This window comes from Solea senegalensis, linkage group LG1, assembly GCF_019176455.1.
Source record: "Solea senegalensis isolate Sse05_10M linkage group LG1, IFAPA_SoseM_1, whole genome shotgun sequence".
NCBI lineage: Eukaryota > Metazoa > Chordata > Actinopteri > Pleuronectiformes > Soleidae > Solea > Solea senegalensis.
In genome coordinates, this window is record NC_058021.1 from 42757490 (window position 1) to 42772278 (window position 14789).

The 14789-nt window shown below is 42.9% G+C and overlaps 1 protein-coding gene across 2 annotated transcripts; it reads left to right on the top strand.

Moving 5' to 3' along the window:
- The first annotated feature begins 1806 nt into the window (after positions 1-1806).
- On the top strand, positions 1807-10853 carry LOC122764307 (pyruvate kinase PKM-like). 2 transcript variants are annotated; one of them, XM_044018545.1, is made up of 2 exons: positions 1807-2074; positions 8886-10853. In XM_044018545.1, exon 2 carries the CDS (start codon positions 9139-9141, stop codon positions 10723-10725), a length of 1587 nt encoding a protein of 528 aa, XP_043874480.1. In that variant the 5' UTR covers positions 1807-2074; positions 8886-9138; the 3' UTR covers positions 10726-10853. The 2 variants fall into 2 exon arrangements, with proteins under 2 accessions (XP_043874480.1, XP_043874511.1); XM_044018576.1 differs by lacking the exon at positions 1807-2074 and adding an exon at positions 6706-7565.
- Positions 10854-14789: the final 3936 nt, after the last annotated feature.

The window sequence follows — 14789 nt, forward strand, 5'->3', positions numbered from 1 at the left end:
GGAAGCGAAAAGGAATCTCACTGATGAAGGAACACAAGCATGGGGAGGATGGACGCTCAGTCAGTGGAGAGAACTCGGCTTCAGAAACGTGCCTTCATTCACTCGACCCCTGTTCCTAGGGTACCTGCATTTTTATCAGCATCTTTATGACACTGACCAAACAATAATACAGCCTGGAACTATAGCGACACAAAGAGTTTCTGTTGTCTCTTAAAACAGTCATATGACACCGAGTCAATGTGATCTCTTCTTCTCTTCTGTGACGTGGAACGTTAGAATATTACCTTCAATCAGTGAATAAGGTGAATGTTGTATGAGTGAAAATGAGGTGGAATGAGACTTGCTACCGTAGCTTTAAATAGATCAGTCGGTAATGGGCTGTAATTGTGATTCTACTAATGTCGTGAGTGAGGCCACTTTTCACAGATTACCATCACAGGCCACGGTGGCATCTGACAAACACCAGCTCTCCTTTCTGTGACTGGTCTAGAAAGGACTGGACTGGCCTTCCCTGGCTTTTATCTCAGCAGTATGTTTGATTTCTTTTCTGAATAATGACTGATGATGATGATGATGATGTAACAACTCATCTTGACAATAAAAAGAAAACAGCTCCCAGGCCACAAGCTGCAGAGGTTATGAAACCACTTTCAGAAGGATTTTATTTAGCGTCAGCTTCATGGCTCACTCTCTCACACAGAGAATTGTTTTATGCGTCTTTCAAAAGTTGCTTTTACTAAACAGAAAGAATGTGCTAAACTTGGCTCGACAATCAGTGCACAGTTGTGGGCCTTGTGGACCAAAATTGTCCATTTCCCACCAGAATCCATCTGCAGGCCTATAATAAGGATTATTTTAGGAAGGACCAGGTTATCCAGTGGTCACTGCATCTTATAAAAGGTATCTGGCAAAACCACAGGAGCTGCCCCGAACCCAAACAATTGCACCACAGTGTAAAGTCAACACAAAAGTGATTCTCTGTTACATTCCGCTCTCCGTCACCACCATCTCAAATGCAACTGTGACTCAACAGCAGGAAACCATTGTCGACATTTGGGCTATTGTTTAGCAACAATTGTGAACATGTGCTCTTTGTTTACTGACACCAACTCTTTCGTCTTTTGTCTGAAACAAAATGTCTGAAAGTAAAAATCATTTGTTAACAAAACACATCACTCCCCTGTCATAAGCTTCGAGTCTGAGAAGGACTGAACATCGGTTATCTAATCTGCTCAGTTTCTTCCTCCGGAAAGTTTTTATTTTGCTAGACTGGTCCCACAGCAACTGGGCAACAACGAGCTGAGGCAGCAGAGACACAGGGAAGGAAGAATGCTGCGATACTTACCGACACGTTCACAAACACGATCACTGAATCCTCTCAAAGATGACTTAACGACACAGACCCGATCAAACCATCTGGGTTTTGACGGGGTACGCACCATAAGCACAGGACACATGTGAACGAGGTCTCAGCCTCCCCCGGCAGTATCACACACCACCCAGAGGTATCTGCTGAGGACATCTGGGGAACCCACCATGGATTATTTTGTGTTTTGGTCCCACTGTGGATTGTGCTTTTTGTAATAAAGTAAGAGATCTGTGGGGATGAGGCCACGCAGGCCACTCTCAACACATGAGGATCGTGTAAAGTCCCCTCACCTCTGAACTGACAGTGTGAACAGCTGCCTCATGTTGATATAGAGATTCACTTTGATCCTCCTTTATCTGGATTCAAGCAGACAACTGTGTTCACATCACCACGGCCGAGTTAAAGCTACACCCATACGACGTGGTTTCATTGCTCACAGTTGGTAAACGGTATTGTTTGGGAAGAGGGACAAGCATTCAAGTTCAAACTCAAAGAAAGTCGATAAATCAGCTGAATTTTCACCATCTCCAAATGGTCATTGTGTCACATTTAAAAACTTGACCAAACTAGTTGAAAACAAATGCACGGGCTTATGACTTGGGTCATATTAAATTTGAGGAAAAGCTGTATCCACATTCACTCATATGGCTCCCTCCTTTTCTCTGCAAGTGGAAAAAACCCTAACCCTTCTATCAGGAATTCAAGGTATGTACAACACTACAGTTACAACGTTTCCTTTCTTTAAGATCCTGTCAATTACGTGAGCTCTAAAAGCGTGGCTTAGGAAAACAGAAAGAGACTGCAGTGCACAGAGGAGACCGTAAACTTCAATACAATCGTTGGCAGTTAATTGCTTGTTTCAGGGAATCTCAGATATTCAGCACCGGGACTGAAGAAACCGTGAGCCATCTGGCTGCAGACCCCATCAGACTCTCCCACATTGCCGAGCTTCCACTTTAAGAGTGGGTGAAATAATTGGTGGGAATGAAAAGTAATGGTAGAGTCATTCTCTCCTCGGGCTAATTGGTAAATGAAATGAATTTGCTCCTGAGATCTCGGCTGGAAGAACATATCTCATCTTCATTTAAAACGATTGGTGTCAAATTTGGCAACATTAATTGGTGACGCTGCAGCTGAAGATCCTTCACAACTTCCTCCCAACTAGGTTTGAGAATATAGTAAGCGTCAAAACTAAAACAATGTTTAGTATGTAATACATGATGGTGGTTCATCTCCTGCAATGTTACATATCATAAAACATTTGCAGGTGAACTGAAGACAGACGACACAGACAAAAAAGCTTTAATTGCAACGTATTATCAAAGTTCACATTGCAGGAGGTTACAAGGTGGGAAATCTCCAGGAGAGGATGGCCTCCCGGGCAAATTTTAGAAGGCTTTTTCACATCTTCTTGCCCCAAAACACTACTCAGAGTTGTTAAGGATGCAGTAGAAAAGGGTTCTTTACCAGATAGTATGCAAACTGCTATAATAACTTTGATTTGCCCTGACTGAAAATTATAATATAGCCAGTAATAAGGCGGGTGGCAAGGACTAACATATTTGGGTAGAAAACTCACTCTGCGACTAGATAACATCATGACAATTAATCTCCTTCCTTTCATTCAGAAAATAGAGCTTCTATTACAGAACTGGACCAAATTGGGAATCACAAGACAAGATTTTACTATGAGCTCTCAAATAAGGATTTTTGGACTACTTTTTGGAAATACTTGCAGTTACGGCGTTGTATTCAGGCACACCTTAACTTTTTGACCCAGTTTTGAATGAGAGATGCTGGGAGAGAGATATAGGGAAGAGATATCTGGTGAAATATTAGGGGGAAATGAATGGATCATGGTTTAAAGTATCAAGAGAAATGCAGGCACGTCTAATTAATCATAACATTATCAATAAGATCTACTGGACCCCCAAGTAAGACGGCACGGTTAGGACTTAGGAACTCTGACTTCTGACTCTCTTACATATGTTACACATGATAGATCTGTGGTCTAAGATTATCTCTTTCATCAACAGACGCTTTGCCTACTTGGAGTGATACAGAAAGACAGACAGGAAGTGGTCTTAATGTCCACCATATCTCATGGTGTAGAATAGCACTTATTACTGGATGCAGGGTAGGGTTACATCATTGGAAATGTAAACCAGAACCGGACTCACAATACATAAGGACATGTCCTACGACTAAGATTTCCTCCTATGAAAGACTGTGCTACAGACTGGGGTTCTTATACTAATAGTTCTTATGTAACCTGATATAGTGAGAAGCCACACCCTTTCTTTCACTTTGACCTATTAGTCTATATTTACACGCATGCATATGTATATGTATATATTGCTCTGTTGAATTCCCTGTGTTTTTGTTGTCTCTGTTGTTTTGTTTCAGCATGTTTCCTGTTAAAAAATCAATAAAAAAAGAGTAACTAAATTTAAATATTTGCACTGCTAATGATTGTATTGCAGACACAATACAATGAGTCTCCCTCCCTCCCTGGCACATGCAGATCTGATCAAACCTCTGACCTTCAGATAACTGATGAAGCACAGGACACATTCTTGCTGCCACCTGCAGCATCTTCCATTATCTGAATGAGATAAGATATGGATGCTTTAGGAAGACGGGACATGAAGTCCTGCAGACATTGTGGCTAATTTGAAATGAAGACATCGGGGCTGAAATCCACATTAACAATCTGAGTCCTGCTGCAGAACATCATGATTATATGTTTGATTCATTTCCTCACACACATCAGTCTATAAATCTGCAGATGCATCAGTCTCTGTGTGTGTGTCCATTTTGTCATCCCTGTGCTGTTTGTCCTCCTCCTCACTCTTGTGTGAGTGTCACCGAGTTGTTATAAAGTAAAACACACAATCACAGACACACACAGTCAAAGTAATATGAGCTATCCCTCGTTCCTCATGGGGTCTGGCTGGAGTTCAGCAGACACACGACAGACGGCCCCAGTGCTACTAGACATGGAAAAGAAAGAGGAGGAGGATGGAAGAAAGCCAGAGGGAAAATCCAGTGGTGTTCTCAAGCTGAAATCTAAATGTCATAAGTTTGCAGTGATGTGTAATTAAGTCTAATTAGCAGTCTGACAATACAGAAAACACACAGCATTATTGTTATTATTATATGAAAGCAGATCACTTTTTAAACTATTTATAGTGTTGGTGGTGGCTTGATGAGCAAAGCTTAATACTCACATTCATCAGAAACACTGAATTTCCTACAAAAACTAAATTATTTTTTATGTATTTGTCATGGTGAATGAATTTATTGAGGAGCGATTATAGTGTGGTCACACAGTAGAGGAGTGGCTAGCACTACTGCAGCACAGCAGGGTCGCCAGTTTGAATCCTGGTTCTTTCTGTGCCCACTCTGTAATTTGATGTGCCATTAAAATTATAATTATCTTTGAGATAAGATTTGAAATCCTACATTCTGTGGTTTTAAGAATACGTCAACTTCTTTGTGTCACAGTTAGGGTTAGTTTCCAAACCATTCACTCTCCTGCACAAAAAGAAAGAAAAATTTCTTTTCTTGAGAAAACAAATCCACATTTTTAGCTTGTGACAACACTAGAGCTGGTGATTCACTGCTGCGTTTGTTCCACGCAGTTAAATATGAGTGAATAGTGAATATGAATTAAGACACTGAAGTAAAACATTTGAACTTTGTGATGGAGGCAGCACTGGATCAACAACTGTAAAATCACTGACTTCCCTCCCTGAGGACTTTGTTGTGGGAGTGTAAGCTGTCAACAAAGTGACACAAACTTTGTTTTGTTGGAAACATCTGTCTAACTTAAGAAAAACAAGCAAACATTTTCTAATGATTCAGACAAAAAAGGGCATTTTCTTGCTTGAGCCTTTAGTGAAGTGTCCCCACTGGCAGCTATGAGCCTCTGCTTCTGAGGCCGGCTCCAAGCGCACACAGTGAAGTCAGTATGAATTCTATTTCAATATCTTTAAAACTAAACTGTACCTTTAAGTAATGTTTTCACTCCCTTACTACATCACAACGTAGCCCTGTCACTTGAGTCAGCTGTGAACCTTATACTTTCCCTGAGAAAACCTACTCCCCTCAGCCTCAGTGAGTGAGCAGAGCAGTTACGAGAGGCAGAAAGAGAACATTGAAACTGACCACAACCGCAGGATTGTAGTGTGTCTGTAAAGTATTTCCCATCAACACTAAAATGCAATTCCAAAGCAGCACAGGGCCGATGCTCACTGGACTAAAACCTTTTTAACCAGAAGTATATTTTTGCAAAGGTTATAAAAATTTGCTCTCATGTGCGTTACCATAGAGTCTCCATTATCACTCACTCACTCACACACGCTCCAGTGTGCAGACAAACACATGCAATAACATCCCCCTTTCCCAGAAGAGACATTAGCAGCATGAGTTGCTCTGTAGGGGCCAACAGGCATGAGGGATGGATGAGTGGCGCACACACACACACACACACACATGGTTGGGATTCCTCAGCAGGTTTCCTCCGTCTCTTGACATGTTGCTCTGGGATAAGGAAGTCTCTCCCTTCAGCCTGAGGACTCTCAGTGGACACGGTCAGCTTTTCACAGAACCCTTCCAGTGACTGATTATAGTGCCGGCCTCTCTGTACCCATTTCTACACCCAGCTGTTCCACATATTTACTCCCTGTCCAAAGAACCAAAGAAAACTTTACTCTCCAGATGAGGAGGACTGAAAATGGCATGTTTCTTACTTTGTACTTTATTTTAATGGATGTGTGTGTGTGTCTGTGGGAGTGCAGTGGGAGCCCATGGGAGCATGGAAAGCTCCTCTGATCATGTTACATAAGTCCCAATGCAACTGATACCAGTTGTAACGCGTTTCCTGATCTGACAGACATAAAAGAGAAAATACAAAGTTGAAATGTAGTTTGTTGTAAGAACTCATCATAAACAAATGTCTGTCAAATGTGTTCACACTATGTTGATTAAGTCTATCAGTTCCATCAGTGTAGCAGTGTTTAGAACACATGTTGCCTGGTAACATTCCTGCACTGCACACAGGAAGTGAATCGATTTAAGTCAAGACAGATGGAGGAAACAACAGCATTGCACTAATAAAGTGAGATGACCTGGTTGTTCAGCAGTAAATGACAAGGTAAATGCTTTTAGTCTTCGCCCCGCCCCTGCTCTGCTGATCTACACACACACACAAGTGCTCCCTCAGTATCATCAGATGATACCTGACAGAGCCCATTCTTTCACATGAAAGATGCAGCATACAAATACTCTTAACATGGTTTCTGTTCACAAAGATGAAACAGAGGCAGAATAATACCATCAGCAAAAGTTATGCACTGCACCTTTACAGACACAACACATGAGCAGAAACAGAAGGAGAGGTGGAAAGGAGTAAAAGGGAGGTGTGTGTCAAAGTGAGTGTATCAAAATAAAAGCACAACATTAAATCACTTTGGGCGAGGGAAATATGACACAGTGTTATTCTTGCAGAGCTCCAGTGCAAGGGCTATTGAGAGGTAAAGACCGAGAATATGAGTTGAGCCAGAAGGTCTAAAAAGTCTTTGTTGTTTTTCAGCACGTTGATCCTGGGTGGGATCTAACCTCCCTGTGCTGTTTTGTTTTGTGCGACGGTGTAGGTCTGCGGCAAGAGAATGAAGTTTGAGGCTCAATCCACAACTCCCCAGGGCCTGTCTCCCCGCCGCAGTATTTTCTGGATCTGGCACTACATGAACTGGTGACAGTGTCATCTGTGTCACATCCGTAATTCATGACCATTTCTGTACATTTAAACAACAAAAGTGGGCGGAGTTGAGGGACAGAGGGAACCGTGTTAATCTGGATTAATCACCATTATACGGCAAGCCCCACCCAGTGAGGTCTGCTTCCAATCATCCACACGTAGACCTACTGTGCTGCTTCGTGCGCGTACACATGGCGCTCGACACGTTCCGCTGACTTCCAGCAGCTCATTTATTAACATTATCAGCAATTGCCCAGTGCATTGCGAGTCAAGTGACGCAGACTGGAGGCAGCGCATAGGGTCAATCACAGTGCAACACAGCTGAATTATTATTATTCCTCTCTCTGAGCCCATATGACCAGGCTGCTGAATACAGATGTAGTAGCCAAAGTAGTCCAGCCTCAGACGCCACTTCTCACTGTTCAGCCGTTTCCGGTAAGTAAACAGTATCATTTGTGCAAACATCAAATAAGAAGACACTGACATTTGGTTCAAATGTACTTAGGCTGCAGCGTTACAATGTCTGCCAGCCTCACTTAAACACCATGATGTATTACTGTAATGCCAAAGGTCATTAATTGAGTAAATTAACTCTATAATGAGCACTTACGTCCAAATCAATATACTTAATGTGGTTGATACAGTTCCGCATTAAGGGAATGTGGTATTCATTAATATGCAAATGATATGCATCTAGGTGCTCCAGTATCTATTCAGTTCATCTGCTGTTAGTATGAAGTACGATCCAACGTAATGTTCAGAAAGAGAGGGGAATAGCACTGGGTTCACTTGAGGGATGTAATAGAATTAGAGGCTGTGATGACTGAAGCAGAGCGAATGAAGTGTGCACAGTCAGCACCCTGTGTGTTTACATTCATGTTAAAAGACAGATTTTAGTCAGACTAAGACAATAATTCAGTTTTCTTAATGTCATATAAACACGTTCAAAATGGAGATAGTCTTAGTCGGACTAACATACCCGGATAATCGATTCATAGTCTGATTACTCATGCATGGATACACTTAGTCGCACTGGACTCAAACTTGGCCCAAAATGTCTTTGTCTCTGAAGTAGGAGACAATGACATCATAGACTGTCGTCAGACAAAACAACAACCATAAGAGACATGTCCATCTAATTTGTATCATGAACTGTGACTGTAAAAGTACTGAGTGTGTATTGGGCCAATCTCAGATGACATAGGATGAAAGGCGAGGTCAAATTCAGGACAGATTGTTAGTCCATAGTTTTTTAATTTTCTAGGCATCACAAACATAATGAGGAGTACATGTGACAAATCGTGTCGCCCATGACAAGGTGGTACCAGAAGAGTTCAAATCTGATCTCAAATGAACAGGGAGCCTATGAAGAGGAGCTAAGATGGTGTGATATGTTCGCAGATAAAAGGCAAATGTATCTACACCCGCCTTTCATCTGCATATCAAAGACAAAAGGAGACAACTCTTTCATGATTCTGAATAGAAAACGTCCACTGATGACAGAGAATGACAGATATCCTTATCATCCAGAAACCAATCAACAGCAAAATAATGTAATATACCAATTGTGTTGTTGCATTATTGACATTTACAGTTTCACGTGATTTCTAATGGAGAGAATGCTTGGAACAACAATGTCAGAGTTCTCCCCTAGACTCAGGCTTCTACCAAGCCTTTTGAGAAATCTCTTTCGTTTGAACATGTAGTCTGTGTCCTCTGGACTCCCTGTTCAGCCCTGTTCTCCTCTGTTTCCAGTTACCGACCTGGCTCCTGTCACCACTCCCACCTGCTGGCTCTGTATTGGTACTTTGCTCCAGGACCACATAGCCCACGCTCTCTGGCTTCAGTCCCTTTCTACAGACCAACACCATTCACCTGCTAAATCATTGTTGATCTGGATCAGTACTTCAGTTATCATCAATCTAATCTGCCTGCCATCTGTGTTTATTTGGGTTCACCATCTACTGACTGCAAGTTAAGGACTAATCCAGGAGCTCCACTGGTTGCAATGTCTCAAGACATGGGCTCTGCCTTCATCCAGGCACAGCAGCTAAATGCTGCCATGGCTGACACCTTCCTAGAACACATGTGTCTACTGGACATCAACTCTGAGCCCACCACTGCACGCAACACTGGCATCATCTGTACTATTGGACCAGCCTCCCGCTCTGTGGAAATGCTGAAGGAGATGATCAAGTCTGGAATGAACATTGCTCGCTTGAACTTCTCACACGGCACGCATGAGTACCATGCACAGACCATCAAGAATGTCCGTGAGGCGTGTGAGAGCTTTGAGCCCGGAAGTATCCAGTACAGGCCTATTTGCATCGCTCTGGACACTAAAGGCCCAGAGATCAGGACTGGCCTCATCAAAGGAAGTGGCACTGCTGAGGTGGAGCTGAAGAAAGGCAAGATGATCAAGATTACTTTGGATGATGACAACAAGGAAAACTGCAGTGATGAGATCCTCTGGATTGACTACAAGAATATAACCCAAGTGGTGGAAGTTGGCAGCAAAATCTTCATTGATGATGGCCTCATGTCCCTACAGGTTAAGGAGATTGGCTCTGATTTCCTCATGTGTGAGATTGAGAATGGTGGCACCTTGGGCAGTAAGAAGGGAGTAAACCTCCCTGGTACTGCTGTGGACCTGCCTGCGGTTTCAGACAAGGACATCATGGATCTGCAGTTTGGTGTGGAGCAGGGAGTCGACATGATCTTTGCCTCCTTCATCCGCAAAGCAGAAGATGTACATGCTGTCAGGGCAGTGTTGGGAGAGAGAGGCAAAGACATTAAGATCATCAGCAAGGTGGAGAACCACGAGGGTGTGTGCAGATTTAATGAGATCATGGAGGCCAGCGATGGCATCATGGTTGCTCGTGGTGACTTAGGTGTTGAGATCCCCACAGAAAAGGTCTTCCTAGCCCAAAAGATGATGATTGGTCGCTGCAACAAAGCTGGAAAGCCGATTACATGTGCCACTCAGATGTTGGAGAGCATGATCAAGAAGCCCAGGCCGACCCGTGCTGAGGGCAGTGATGTAGCCAATGCTGTTTTGGATGGGGCCGACTGCATCATGCTGAGCGGGGAGACCGCCAAGGGAGACTACCCTCTGGAGGCAGTGCGCACACAGCATGTGATAGCACGAGAGGCAGAGGCAGCCATCTTCCACAGACAGCTGTTTGAGGAGCTGAGGAGACACTCCCAAATAACCAAAGACCCTACAGAGGCTGTAGCTGTCGGAGCCGTAGAGTCATCCTTCAAATGCTGCGCTAGCGCCATCATTGTTCTCACCGAGACTGGGAGGTCTGCCCACCTGGTCTCAAGGTACAGACCCCGTGCCCCCATCATCGCTGTGACCCGTAATGCCTGCACAGCCCGTCAAGCTCACCTGTATCGTGGCATCTTCCCTGTCCTGTACACTAATCCCACCCATGAAGTGTGGGCAGAGGACGTAGACATGCGTGTCAACTTTGCCATTGATGTGGGCAAAGCCCGTGGCTTCTTGAAAGAGGAAAATGTCGTCGTCGTCTTGACTGGGTGGTGCCCAGGCTCGGGTCACACCAACACGATGCGTGTGGTTCCAGTCATCTAAATAACCAATGGAACTGAGTATAATCTTCACTATAATTCCACTTAGGGATTTGTTGATATATCGTTTACTTTCGTGCAATGTGTTAATCAATATGGGGCAAATGTTGATAATTTAATAAATTAAGCCACTCTGAGAACTCTGTCTCCAGTCGTTTCTCACAAATGATCTCAGTCAAACCAGTGTTCAGGCCTCAGATGAATGCACCTATCCAGAGATTGGTGGATTCATTGTTAGAAGTTAATCAGTTAGTAAGTAAATAGCTTGCTTGTCATCTATATCTAGAGCATTTGAGCTTGTTGTGTGTCAGACCATGTTATTGAAGTCATCTTGTCCATCTCGTTTATAAATCAAGTGATTGACACAGCAGTAGGTTATATAAACTGGGTAACCTGTATGGTGTTACTTTAATCCCATATGAAAAAAAAACAGGAAATGCCTTTCTCATAAGGTGTATTAAAAATGACAATATTGCACTTTTATAGCTTTAACCATACCATTCAGTCTTCTTTCCACATGTCTCCACACTTGTCTGTTTTGTTTGAGCCCCCAACCTTCTGCATTCTAACAGTGCGTGTGAGTTAAAAGCACAGATGAAATGGAGCAGGTTTACAGCTCAGTCATGCCACAGGGCAGATGAGGGGCTGCCTGGCACAGCCTGTTTTGCTCTGAGGTTCGTATGCACACAACCTGTGATCTGAAGCCAGCGACCAACTATCCAAGCAGCCTCCTCCTCCTCCTCCTCCTCTTCCTACTCCCCCCTCGACCTCTGTAAACAGCAGTAATCTGCGGTCCAGCTGCAGCTCAGGGACAGTGCTGGGAGTCAGGGACATGAGGCAACCGTGAAGGTCAACGCCACGAGGAGATTGGTTCATGAATAATAACGACATTTTTTTTTCTAAATTCTAACAAACTGGTGTTTGATATTACACAAACACAGTCATCCCACAGCAGCTGGCTCTGTCAGCAGTGAGAGCCAGCATCTGCTTTATAGTAGATTCCAACGCCACCATTGTTTAACAGCAGAAGACCAGACCTCCACACAGTGTTGGGGTGCTTCTCCACATGCGATGCATTACAGCATCCCACATTCATCCAAGAAAGACCCAACAGTGCTGACTAGACTGTGCCATAAAATCTGAAGCAGGCAGGGAGGACCACCAACGTAGGGAGGCCCTTTGGAGAACCCATTTAATGGCCGCCCGCTTTACACCGCCTCCCCCACACTCTGTCCTGGTTAGTGGGTATTACGGGGTTTTACCATGCGGACACATCACCACACTGCTGAAAAGAGACAAGGTAAAGGACAACTATGACAACACTAAGTGGTTTGTCTTATAAGTCTGCAGTGAGGTCGATTTTATGAGATTGTGTGCATGTGTGCTTCCTGGAGAGAAATGTAGCTGCTGTTTTAAAAGAAATAAGTGCTTATACACCTGCATGTTACTGAATGGACTGGAGTTAATACTTTATGATGCGACCCTCTGTGTTTGGGCCTGGGAGGTCTGTGGTTTAATTCAATCAGCAAAAAAAAGATCTTTGTTAAGTCAGTGAAACATTTTAAAGCTTTCTCAGAAGACTGTGAGAGATGAGGTGGCATATTTCCCAAAGAGGAGGCCATCCAATCTTTGTAAGCTCTTGGATATAGGGTGTTTTTTTTGTGATATTTACAAGTGATATTTAAGAGACCAAAGAAAAACAAATCAGGCATATGTGTAGTGCCAATAACAGTGCAGGTAAAAATGAGCATACTGTAGATTCAGATTTTAGTGTTGGCAGATTGGCCAGCATTACAGGCTGGATGTGACAGTAAGGCCACAACGTCCAGGAGGAGACAAAAAGAACAGACAGCTGTGTTCTTGTTGTGGCCTCTCAAAGTGGATGTGCTGCTCAGATTGTTCACTCTCGGGATCAGCTGATTGAGCTGAGGCCGAAATCTGAAGGAAACCTCACAGAGGATGAAAGAGAGCCGAGTCAAGACAGGAGAGGCTTTGAGAGCAGTGGTGACATAAGCGGCATCTCACTTGTCTTATTGTGGGCAATGTGAGAGCTCTGATTTGGCTGATAAAATTTAGGATCTAAGGGGCGAGTCAGGAGCCAGGCAGAGTCCCAGAAATGTAATATCATGTACTTTGCAGAGATATTACATCAGGACATAGTGGATCAAAACATCTCTGTCGAGGGTTAGGGTTATTTGTGCCGGGAGTGGCAAGAGAAAAGAAGAGTGCATCGACCCAGTGTCGGGTTACTTGACTGAGTGTAACCTGGTGCTGTTACTGCTGGACTAGTAAGTGTAAATAACTTGTCATTTAAATATCAAATCAGGCCGTGTTAGTGAAGTCATCTCATCTCGGGATTTTTGACTAAAAATGATCAAAATGATTGGATTCATATAGAAAACTAATTTATTGTACAGACAAGTGGACTCATTTTTTATTTTATGTTATCATTATTAGTTTTTTACTTTTCACGATGTGAGCCCCACCTGCCTCCCCTGACCGCTGGTTAAAAACAAGCCTGTGACCACCAGGACTGTGAGGAGATGGTCAGAGAAGGTTTAGGAGGCACTTTAGGTCAACTTTGAAATGACTGACTGACGGACACCTTGTGAACCACACAGAGACAGACTACTGTTCCACAAGCCATGGGTAATAAAGGGCATCAAAGCCATAGTGAATCAGGCAAAGTGATGGAGGAAGTGAGAAAAACTGTTGTCCACACGGAAATGAGTGTAGGTGTATATTATATACACACACACACATATGTACATATGTATGTATGTATATATATATATATATATATATATATATATATATATACATACATACACACATATATATGTATATGTATATGTATATATATATATATATATATATATATATATATACATATATATATACATATATATATATATATATATGTATATATATATATATATGATCTCATATGGAGAGTTGTTTTTATCTCCACTGATGCCAGCTGTTATATTGTATTGTACAGAGACTTGTGATCATTCATGTTGTGATTTGATGCTACACAAATACAATTGAATTGAAATTGAATTGAATTCAAATGTAAGCTGCAACATGTCACGCCTCTGTGGTCATCGTGTTCAGCTCGTTCCCAGGAAAAACCTGTTTTTAGGACATTCTGTCGTTGGCCAAAAGTCGTCTTTGCCAGACTTCTCTGCAGAGCAAAATCAAATCACTAGCAAAACTCAGCAGAGTTCACTTAGGCTAGTATATAGTAGGCTTATTGCATTCAATTATATTGCTATTTAATTTTCAAACATACTATTTTGATAACAGCGAGAAGACCCGGGTTCGAGCCCCGGTTGGAACAAGGGCCTTTCTGCATGTAGTTTGCATGTTCTCCCCGTGTGTGCGTGGGTTCTCTCCGGGTACTCCGGCTTCCTCCCACAGTCCAAAAACATGCAATGTGGGGATTAGGTGAATTGGACACTCTAAATTGACCATAGGAGTGAGTGTGAGAGTGAATGGTTGTTTGTCTCTAGCTGTGTGTGGCCCTGCGATGGACTGGCAAACTGTCCAGGGTGTACCCCGCCTATCGCCCGATGTAGCTGAGATTGGCACAGCACCCCCCGCGACCCTCTGGTGGAGGATAAAGCGGTTAGATGATGACTGACTGACTGACTATTTTGATAAACATATTGTATGCAAATATCCATCTCTGTTTATACTCTTTTGTTTTATATAGTTATGGTATTCTGTTATTTTAAGTGTTTTTTAACAAAATCCAATTTCACCCCAGGGAATAAATGCTCTTGGGTTCCACTTCTTCCTAAAATGTGTCTTCTCCTTCCCATGTGTCCATATTCACATGTGTCCACACCACTTTCCAGACACACTGTGTTTCTTGCAGCTTCTGACTCACTCCTTCTGGACAGTGTCTACGCTGAGAGACACACCCAACCAGCGGCATTCCACATTCCATGAGATAACAGCGTTGGAAAACTGATAGGACGTCCCTATAACCGTGCTCCAAATAGCACACTTTAACTCAAGAAGGCTTGATTCCATCAATAATCTTTCTATTATTTTATTTTT